Below are 11,085 nucleotides of genomic sequence, written 5' to 3'. Positions count from 1 at the left end.
CCCCCCCCCCTACATACACACACACACACACACACTTGACAGGCTACTCATAGCTCACAGAAGGCTCAAAACACCATCTGACACAGTTTATCACATCAGAAAGAAATACATAAAACAAAATATCACTTTTCAAACATGCACTCCTTCACCTTTGCTGTGTCATCGTCCGGAATGTCTTCCAGCTGGTCAATATAGGAGAGCACGGCTCCGCAAGAATTTGGGTTGCTGCAGGTTATCAGTTCTGAAACGTCCACGGCTTGCTCGGCTGGCTCATCAACCAGTTTGCACAAAGAAAGGCTCATTTTGTTGGTGTTCAACTGCAAATGAAAAAAACCAGGGATTTTCAAAAGTTTTACGGCACTTACAATACAATAAGATCATATAAGAGCTGAAGATTAGAGGTGTTACAAGAGAGTAACACACACAAAAACTAAAAGAAGGAGGAGAGATCAGGACAATAGATGTTTGATATAAAAGAAGGAGCAAACCACATCAGAACACACGTGCCAACCAACCACAAAATAATGTTTAAATTAGAAAGGAAAAAAAAGTATAAGTAGATTAAGTGTCATCAAGGCTCAAAATTTCAAAATAGAGCCTAATTTAATCTGAAGGATCCCCAAGTTTTTGTTTGAAAGGAAGACGAAAATATAAAACATTATTTATCACTTTATAACTTTATAAAAACGTACACATAAGCCCACAAACTCACACAAACAGACACATTTAAATTCCAGTAGTCAGTACACAACAACATACTAATATAGACATAACACACTGTTGCCGTCATTCATCATTGTTGTATGTCAAAATATAAAGTTTTCAGTGGAAGCTAAAAACTGTTTTATTTCGCTTAGGACTTTAAGCTTATAAAAATTAGAAATTCGTCTAAATACCAATTCCTGTTTCAAGAAGAGAAACGAGAGAGACCAAGACAAATCAGTGTACTGCATCAACTCTTCAACATACTTGATTTTCTTTTCCCTGAAATTTTGACATACAACTACAAAGTTGAATGCCGGGAGCAATATACCACTGCCACGCACATCAGAGCAGCGCCCAGTAAAAACCTACGCTTGGGCTATCCCATAGTAACTGATGGGACAGACAAAATACCTCATATATATCTGTCCCGTTATCAGTTACCAAAACTAAACACATCGCACACTTTGCATTATAAGTACTTTTTTTTCAAATGACTGCATTTAATATGATTCTTAATATGTGAGGCAGCGTGGGGTTTCAGTTATCACAGACTCTTAAGCTTTTTTCATCCAAATAAAGACAGGTGAACAATCTTTAAGATGATACCAATAACTCTATACGCCCAAAAATTGACGAGGGCCTGATTCCACCACGCTGCCTCACATATGTATCTTTCAAATGCTCTGATCAGTTAAAGTTGAAATATATTAATTAATATTGAATTACAGTGTTGTCATTGTCTAAAGATGCAGTCCAAATGTCCTGTCAGTTGCTGTGAAATATCCCAACACACAAACTGACTCAGCCTTCATGAAACACAAGAGCAAAACTTGTTCCACTTACAGATTTTGAAGGCTTTCCAGCAGGAGGCTGTTGGTCTTCCTCTTCAACTTCATCCATGATTGCACACTCGTATCCGCCAAAACCTTCAGCTGAAATTTAAAAAGAAATCACCTACAACAACAGCATCGGTACCTATATATAAAGTTACCTGACGGTCCGATGAGTATGAAAAGTGTTTACTTTTGATTAACTTGCTACACACAGAAAGGTGAGATGACAAGGAATAACATCACATAAAAGTGGCTGCCCATGATAGGGAAAAGTGGAATTAAGTGCTCGAGATCTTGGCTTATACTCTATACCCTGATCCAGGGTGAGAAAAACTATGAATAAATACAAGTACTGGGATTGGGATCAAAATCGGTATGGTATGCTTGAAGTAAAGTTAATAATTATTTTTTGTACAATATAATTTATAATATGTTTTTGCTAATCTAATACAAATGTAAATGAAACTTTGGAAACTGTTTGGTGGTACTTTAAACTACTATACATAGACTAGACTTTCGAACAGGATGAAGAATTGAACCTATAACATACATTTTCACAAACAAGAATTAAGTGTAATCCATAAACTATATAAACTTGTCCAAAAGAAATCTGATATAATTCTAATCTTTTACCTTCTGGATCAAAATCATCAAGCACATCTTCACACTCATCTTCCGCCTCTTCTTCAACTCCAGATTCATCGAGGATATATTTAGATGAGAAGTCCATTATCACAGCTCTGATCTCTGTGAGTAAACGTTTGGAAATCACTTGAAATGAAAATTGGACATTTTCATTCTATAAGACCAAATGAGCACTACTTGACTATATTATGGGCTAAGCGGGGAGCTTAAGGTTAAGATAGAATTAAACTGGGGGGGGTTTTCTTCCGAAAGTTTAATTAATCTTTTATAGTCTGTGCAATTTTTTTCAAAGCTTAGGATAAGCGTACAGCATATGATAAGGCATAATACAGTCAAACCTGTGTAAGACGGCCACCCAGTGTCAAGGAGAAAAGTGGCCGTATAAGACAGGTGGCCGTCTTAGGCAGGACTAATCAAGATGAAGGGAACAAACCATTCCCATCTGAGGTCCCAATCGAAAGTAGTCGCAATGTTTTTGTTTTTGTTGTTGTTGGTTTGTATTTTTTTGGTAATTTTTATTTTGTTGCTGATTTTGCGCAAGGGTGACAATAAAACGAAATGACGAAGAAGACCGAGTGCCTAGAACAAACACATGGGTCGTCACCACTCGGAGAATGAGCAACGCTTCTGTCACGAGCTCATGTTGACATCCTTTGTTACTTTGTTACAGACTGGGTAAACAGTGACCACTCATCTCACTTTCGATTTGTATGAGTTGTGGGCGGGGCTTATGGCTTTTGAGGGATCACACGAAACTTAACCTCACCAGCAACTGAAAATTGGTTGGTCAATGGGAGGGCCTACGCAACACGATCCGTTGGAGGGACTACCTAACAACAACGACAGGGTTTTGAATTATGACGGCTCGCCCACCACGCCAGGGGCCAATGCACAATTTATGACAAAACGTAATGGAGTCACTAAGGTGGCCGTCTAAGACAGGTATAATTGCTTAGTGTGATAGGGGTTGTGTGTTAAAATATTGTGGTCGCGGGCGCGTTGTACAGGTGCCCGTTTTACACAGTTAAATTATATAGAAAAAACGCAAGGGGGGGAGATGGAAAGTGGCCGTTTGTACAAGTATGGCCGTCTTATAGAGGTGGCCGTCAGGGCAGGTTTGACTCTATAAAGATCTTGGGCACTAGTGATCTTTGAAAATTGCCTTCCCGTTCCAGTGGATAATTTGCCATGTGAACGTGAAGATTGTGTGTGTTTTTTTTTTTATTATTATTTTAGCCAAGCGGGCAAGCCCCCTGTGACCCCCCACTTCACAGCTAGGGGGGCAAGCCCCCCCCCCTCCCCCTCCCACATCAGGGGGGCTAATTATGTGGCAGGATATGTTCACTTAGCCTACATACTACACACGGCCACTTTTTGTCCTTAGCAATCACTTCTGTTTCTTATGTTAACAAACAGGAATTTTAAGGCAATTTCCAAAGAGCCCTATTCTATATCTTGGTCAGTCAGAATGGAATGAAAATGACCATCACTAAAAATGACCATCACTAAAAATGCACTCACCGATTCGCCGTCGATCCCTTATTCACTTGTTTCAACCAATGAACGGCAGAAATTACGATGAGAGAGGTAAGCTGGAGTGGGGCGAAATGTAGTTGTAGCTCTGTCTAATTCACCCGATCGTTTTGATACCACTGTTACAAAACGTAGGATCTAGGATCTTCATTCACATACAAAAAGGAGTCGAATTTTCCCGGAAAATAACCCCCCCGGCTGACACACGACTGCTTCAAAAGCAAAACCAGCCTGGCAGTGCCGATTAAAATGTAGTCATTCCTTATCTATAAATAGACTGTGGATTTTCCGATGTTGTATTAGATAATTTTAGCCATCGGGAATTTATAAAGATCATTATGTGGCCAGGACTTCATTAGGTGACATAGGCCTAATAATATATTGGATAATTATTATAAAATGATATCACCGATCTAACCGACCTGAAAGACCAGTCATGGGTGGTTATTCATAAATTTGTTTTTATTCAAATAAATTAAAAGAGCATAATATTTCTGTTTCAGTACTTTTAAAAAATCCAAGTTTAAATCGAAACGGTGTCTTGCAAATGTTTGTTTTCGAGTTTTCGAATCATTCTTCAGGCTTGCATCGTCAAGCACGTAAAACTGTCGTGGGCCTAGGCTCGGCCTGCGATGCTCAGCCAAGGACCTCGTTTAGATCTAGATCTAGAAATCTAGATATCTATACAACTGTACAAATCTAGCCCGCAGTCGATAGGCTAATTTTAATTACATACGTAAATATATAATCATAGTCCATAGGCTATGATTAATTATGTTCTCCCTTCTTGTGTAAGAAAATATAGATCTCTATAGGCCTAAAATTTGAGAATTATAATAGGCTAATTATGCTGGCGTGTTTGTGTGTGTGGGGGGGGGGGATTATTTCGGGTTTCAACAAAGGGCTCGTTAAACAAATCGGATGCTTTGTGCAGCTTGACTCTCCTAACACAATAGGCCTAGATCTTGATCTAGATCTATAATATTTAAAATAGATATAATAATTGGAGATTATGAGTATAATAAGGCCTAGCCAAGCCTACAAGATGATGGGCCATCTAATCATCAAACTTTTGGCCAGATTTTCCAAAGTCGGTTAAATGTGGTGCGTACTCAGTCGACTACATTTATCGCATTTTCTTGCTCGGGGAAATTCAACGGTTTGCTTGAACAGATAAAGAGGGGAGCCCACCTGCGCTGTAAAGCTTTGTATTGAAGTAAAGCTCTATCATTTTTATATTAGGGCCTACTATCGTAAGGATGATTCTTGACGACGACGCCCAGATCATCAGATAACACCTCGATATTTTTCATTGTTGCTTAATATTTCTTTACACATTGTTCACTGTTTTCGAGCATTCTGATATTGAAGTTTTGAATATATTTGAAAGTAACACTTACTATTGTACGATTGTCTCGATCTGAATAAATTATAGTTTTAGCTCCTTTTTCTTTTTTTTTAATTGCATGTTCGGTTGTATCAAAATGAATCATCCATCAGCGGCTCGCCTCATGACTTGGTCACAGAAATCTGCTTCCGATCTGACAAGTTGGCAACACCATGCCCTGGTCCGTTTTCGAGTCCGGTCCGACGAGTGTACGATGTAAACGAAATAAAAATGGAGACCATCCACCTCAGTCTTCTAGTCGACTTGTACAGAGACCAGCCGTGTCTGTGGGATTCTTCGTCACCCGAACACGCTGACAAGGAATTGAGGCAGTATGCACTGGAAGAGATTCTTAAAGGGGCTGGGTATGCGATTACAGGTGAGTTATCATTTGAGCGGAAGGAGTTTGAACGATCAAAGCAGAAACGATTATCTCTGATTCTACAAAATCGGAGACTTTCGTGCCAGTTGAAAGACTGTCCTCGAATCATCTGATCACTTGATAGATTTTTCATTTGTTAGGCCCTATAGCCTGCTGCACTTGCAATGCAATCGTGGATTTGCATGCTCAAATGAAACTGTCGTTAACGATGAATGTTATAAAGGCCTTCGTATTATATAAGCCTCCTAAATTCTAGAGATCTACACTCACAAGTCGTATTTTACGTAAGTGAGAATAGTGAGATGATGAGTTGCAACTGTCTACCCAGTCTGTAACAAAGTAACAACGGAGGTCAACATGAACTTGTGACAGAAGCGCCGCTCGTTCTCCGTGTGGTGGCGACTCATGTGTTTGTTTTACCATAGCACTCGGTCATCCTTGTCGGACACATTTCATTTTACTGTTACTGTTACCCTTGCACAAAAGCAGCATAGGCCTAAAGAAAAGAAAACAAACAAACAGCGAAAACAACAACAACGATGCGGTACCTTTGGTTGGGACCTCAGAAAGGAATGGTTTGTTTTCTTCATCTTGACCAGTCCTGCCTAGGCTAAGACGGCCACCTGTCTTACACGGCCACTTTTCTCCTTGACAATGGGTGGACGTCTTGTGTTCGACTGACAAGTTTACAGGGCTATATTATGATGATGAGCAATCTGATACATCATCTCAGTACCGTATAGAGTATAGATCTTTCATGCTACAACAAGAATTTCTTCTTTTAGAAAGGCAGCATAGCGCCCTCTTTTCTTCACTTTCATATTTTTCCTTTTATCCTTGTTTCTTTTTCTCCACTCTGAGAAATTGTAAATGCTCCCGCCCATCTCATTTTCGTGTAAAACTCCCCTGGTCAGGCAATATTTTGCAAGCTAATCTCATAAAATTAGTTTTAAAAAAGATAGAGGTTCTTTTAACATTTTTTGGCTCCCCCCCCCCTTCCTGTTTTTTGTCCAGCATCAATCCTGTCAGCTTTGACGAGACAAGTGAGCACAGAATAAAAAGGAGAGGATCCATTTATAGAATAAGAGATGGGAGTACAAGGAAAAGTTGAAACAGCTTGAAAGAGAAAGAGTTCTGTTGGGGTTGTTTTTTGTGTGTTTTTTTGGGGGGGTGTTGTTTTTGTTGCTTTCTTTGTGTCCCCCCCCCCCAACCACACACACACACCTTTTTTCCAGTCTCCCTCCAATCCTCCCTCATCCCCAAAGAGAGTAGTAATGTCCACCCTGATGACCCTACTTCTATGGGATGTGGCTTCGAAAAGTGATTCCGAAAATCTTTTTGGGGGGTTTTTAATTTAAAGATTGAAATATATATAAATATATGTGTATGAAATTTACAATGCTGTATTGCTTCTGTTTTCAGAGGACAATGTTGCGATTTTAAAGAGGAAGATCAATTCACTGAGAACCACCTACACGCGAGAGCTTCGTAAAGTCTTGGACAGTAAAGAAAAGGACCCCGACAATGTCTACGAGCCAAGGTGGACTTACTATGAAAGACTTGATGAGTTTTTGAATAAAATCACTTGGAGGCAGAAGGGACATGCCCCTATGGTAGGTAAATTTCCTCTCAAGTCTTGATGACCTTTGCGTCTTGACAGACACAATCTGAAAGCAGTGTGTATGATACAGCTTTGCCTGGGTGGCAGATCTAAACATAGAGGAAGTAGATTGCACAAGTACTATAATAATAATAATGAAAATAGCATTTGTGTAGAGCGCATCCCCGCTCAACAGCAGGCTCTATGCGCTTTACACTATATTATTACCCCAGCAGACCATAGAACACTCCGAAACATTCTCAGCTTCCCGGGAAGCATACAGTGCAAGCAGCTGATTAAGCGCTCAAACACTAACAAACTGACAAGATCTTTCGCTGTCTATAGCCGGGTAGGAAAATTCGTGTAAAGTGCCTTTCCCAAGGACACTACGTCGGGCCCCTGACGGGATTCGAACCCTCGACCTTACGGTTGCAAGTTAGAGAGCCTAAAAGTACTACTCCCCTACCTTCTGATCTTGACCATCATGTTATTTATATTGCTCCAAAGACATTGTCAATATGTTTTGGAATCAAAGAAGATATAAGGTCTCTTGAAAGTTTTATGAGTTTTTCAAATACAGTTGAACTGGTAGACTTTCGAATCCAAGACAACCGCTAACTGCCGTCTTAGACAGATGGTCCTCTTGGCTTTGTCAACATAACAGAGAGCAGGAAAAAACACAAGTGGGGAAGATGGAAATGATCATTTGTACAGGTCATTGTCTTGGAGAGTTGGTTGTCGGAGCAGGTTTGACCGTTTGTCGTCTGTGAGGGAATCTAAAATCTTCGGGTTTTTTTTCACAGATTTTGATTTTTTCCATTTAGTTATCCAGTATTGTTTTAGTGAAGAATGAAAATTTGGGATTATGAGGATTATGAGTCAGTGACTCCATGGAGCAAAGTGGAGGCCTTCGGGTGTGCCTTTGATTTTTTTATGTGTACATGTCTCATCCACCATCACTATCTTCTATGTCTCTGCCTTGTCTCCCTTTGTTTAAAAACCTTTGAACTTGAACATTTGTTTATATTATAGGATATTGACTGGACATTAAATGTCAACAAGAATTTCTTCTTTTAGAAAGGCAGCATAGCGCCCTCTTTTCTTCACTTTCATATTTTTCCTTTCACCCTTGTTTCTTTTTCTCCACTCTGAGAAAATTTTTATCCTCTACCACTATCACTTCGAAGGGCCAGATTTTCCACCTTCACTTATTGTCTAATTCACTACACCAAAAACAGTTCCACTTGGTGTAATTTTTGTCCTTTGTTAAGTAAATTGTTCTTTTAAATTTTGGATGTCCGTACTGATTGGAATTTGAAAAAGTTGGCAAGTCTGTTTCATTGAGCTTTGACTTTTTTAGTTGGAGAGTTTTTTTCAATGGCTGTTTAAGACTGCCTCATTTTCCTCAAACTTCAAACAGAACAGATTTTACAACATTTACACTGATATTTGTAATTTAATAAATGTACTGCCATTGAAGACTTTAAAACCCAAAAGCTGATTTCTCAGAGTTTGAAACTTTGTCTCAGTACTCTTGTAAATGTTTGCTTTTTCTTTTTATGTTAGTGATATGATCTAATTTTAGTAAGAGTGAGTCATTGTTTCTGGTAATATGAATCTTACACTCGTAACTCGCCCCGGTTTGAGATGATCAGAACTAACATTGAATTTGCTTCTGCTGCCAGATGTTACAGGTAGGGCCTATTTCTTACACCCATACTGTTTGGTAACTATATACCGGTATTTCAGTTTTTAAAAAAATATTTTGATATTTTCTCTCTACAAAAAGCCGGTGTTGGCTTTATTTTTCCTTTTTTCGTACATTTGGCTGTAAAATAAATGTTCAATTGATAGGGCAGAAACGTAATGTTCACCCAGTAACTAATGTAATGTATGATTTTTATTTCTATCTTGTGAACAGAATTTTTCGCGGGCTGACAACGGCAATGGGTCATCTTCCAGGCCTCGAAGAGCGGCGAAATCGGCCGCAAAAGCGTCGGCTGTCACAGAGGAAGAGTCTGGAGATGGAGATTCGACTTCTTCTTCCTTCTCTGACTTTGATTCGTCGCCCTCTCCTCGACCTGCCAAGACACAGTCTTCTAATACTCCGGCGAAACGCTCCGCCCAGTCCACAAACAAGAACACACCTCAGACAGAAGAACAAGGGTCAGGGAAGAAGAAGAGATTGGACCCAAAAGTGGAGAGCTACCTCTTGGATGTTGCGAAAGAGAAAGAAGCTTTTGCGGCGATTGTCAAAGATCTGAAGCAGGTAAAAAACAACATGGCTTCTACGCCGCAGTCTCGGTGGACGCACTTTGGTCACTATGTGGCCATGACCCTGGACACCCTTGACCCTGTTGTGGCTACTGCAGCTGCGACTGAGATGCAAGGGACCATCGCCAAGTTTGTTGCTGAAACTGAAAGGTTTTGAAGAACATCAAAGTTTCAACATCAGTGTGTGCTCCTGAGTTGCTGAGTGTACGTTTTCCTCGTCCTCAAGGCCCGAGGTAGATCCCTTGAGCATCACTGACAATACAGTACTGCATACAGCTACAGTGGATATTTCTTTCTGCTCAGAGGACAGTTGTTTTGCCCCAGATTTTACTCCAAACGTGTTTGGTGAGAGATACAATGTTTTCCTGCAGCTGGTTCTCGAGGGCCAAAACAGTCTGATTAAGGAAAGTGTATTTTTGTCCAATTTTCTATATTTGGATTATAATCATGACGGTGGCCATTATGACCAGACTGAACTGATGGCACTGTTTGATACAACCTTAATCTCTGAAGACAAGCATGTTGGGGGTTTTTTTTCCTAGGGTTCCAGTATTGGGATTCGCAGTTCCTGTTTGACGTTGCTCTGGGGAAATTTCTCTGAGAAAGGCTAAATTTACGGGATGGTTAGCTGGTTCATGATGTGTGAGTCACGGCTCAAACACTAACACAGACAGTTCATGTTGTGTGAGATCAGTATTATGATTATTGTGATTTTGAGATAAAATCAGGTGGTCCATGTATAGCATGTAAATCCAAGATCCTATATTATCGTTGGACAAATGTTCTGAAACTGTTCAGATGGACGAGCCCAAAATTAAAGAATTTTATGAACTTGCATTTTTTAAATCTGTGATGTAGGTTACATTTCTTTGAGAAATGTTTGTCGAAATTCAAATTCTAAATGAGTTTTTAAAAAGCAAAAAGAGAGAATTGAGAGATGCATAAAGTTGATGCAAGTGCAAGTGTAAAAAAAATTAATTTTTTTCCTCTCTCCTGAAAAATTTTATGGTCGTAATCTTGAACTACATCTGTATGTGTTTCCTGATCCTCCTTGGTCAACAAAGTTTGTTCTTGGCGAACTGCCAGCTGTTGATCCTTAGGGTCTTTATCTTATCCCATGCATCAAGCTTGACTTTCATTATAATATGTGTCACGACGCAGTGGAATCAGGCGCTCGTCAATTTTTGGACATGTGGAGTTATTGGTATCATTTTAAAGCTTGTTCATTTGTCTTGCTTTCGGTGAAAAAGAATACTGATCTATCATAAATAGAAGTCAAGATATTTGCGATTGAAGGAGGTGGGAGTTGCTTGGTTTCAGATGTAAAATTAGCGAGAAAATGGCAGTCAAAGTTTGGCAACTTCTAAAGCTTGAGAGTCCTTAGAAACTGCAAATTTACATTTTTGTGCCTCAAATCAACTTTTCTAAGTAAAATCCACAAGGAAATGGGTTTTTTAATGAATCATAACAGCGTTGAGTCGAAAAAAAAAATTCGAGAAAAATTGCCAAACTGACAGAAAAATGCCAGTTTCTTCTTCATTTTTTTGACGAGCGCCTGATCTCTCCGCGCTGCCTCACATATCGACTGCTTCTTAAGCACTCTGCTACTGTACACCATTTTGAATGGTGATGTATGATGGAGTCTTACACTGAGCAGTCTATGTGCTTTTCACTTCGTATCTGTGTTCTTATCTTGTGAAAACTAAGGAGGGGGGGGGGGGGGGGT

At 39.6% G+C, this 11,085-nt stretch overlaps 2 protein-coding genes across 2 annotated transcripts in view; one reads left to right on the top strand and one right to left on the bottom strand.

Moving 5' to 3' along the window:
• The window catches only part of LOC101845875 (circularly permutated Ras protein 1), a 24,567-nt gene extending 21,926 nt beyond the window's left edge, over nucleotides 1–2,641 (bottom strand). The window contains exons 1-4 of the mRNA XM_035972142.1: nucleotides 2,617–2,641; nucleotides 2,172–2,285; nucleotides 1,549–1,637; nucleotides 150–317 (exon numbers count right to left, since the gene is read on the bottom strand). Of these exons, the coding sequence (XP_035828035.1) occupies nucleotides 150–317; nucleotides 1,549–1,637; nucleotides 2,172–2,268 (354 nt within the window). The 5' untranslated portion in view covers nucleotides 2,269–2,285; nucleotides 2,617–2,641. The remainder of the gene's footprint in view (nucleotides 1–149; nucleotides 318–1,548; nucleotides 1,638–2,171; nucleotides 2,286–2,616) is intronic.
• A 2,556-nt stretch (nucleotides 2,642–5,197) lies between these two features.
• Nucleotides 5,198–10,173, top strand: LOC101845645. The gene is made up of 3 exons (XM_005107287.3): nucleotides 5,198–5,482; nucleotides 6,908–7,098; nucleotides 9,007–10,173. Exons 1-3 carry the CDS (start codon nucleotides 5,335–5,337, stop codon nucleotides 9,514–9,516), a joined length of 849 nt encoding a protein of 282 aa, XP_005107344.1. The 5' UTR covers nucleotides 5,198–5,334; the 3' UTR covers nucleotides 9,517–10,173.
• The last annotated feature ends 912 nt before the right edge of the window (nucleotides 10,174–11,085 follow it).

The sequence above is a fragment of the Aplysia californica genome, unplaced genomic scaffold (genome assembly GCF_000002075.1).
Source record: "Aplysia californica isolate F4 #8 unplaced genomic scaffold, AplCal3.0 scaffold00590, whole genome shotgun sequence".
NCBI classification, from domain to species: Eukaryota; Metazoa; Mollusca; class Gastropoda; order Aplysiida; family Aplysiidae; genus Aplysia; species Aplysia californica.
This window is presented reverse-complemented; position numbering and strand designations above follow the sequence as displayed.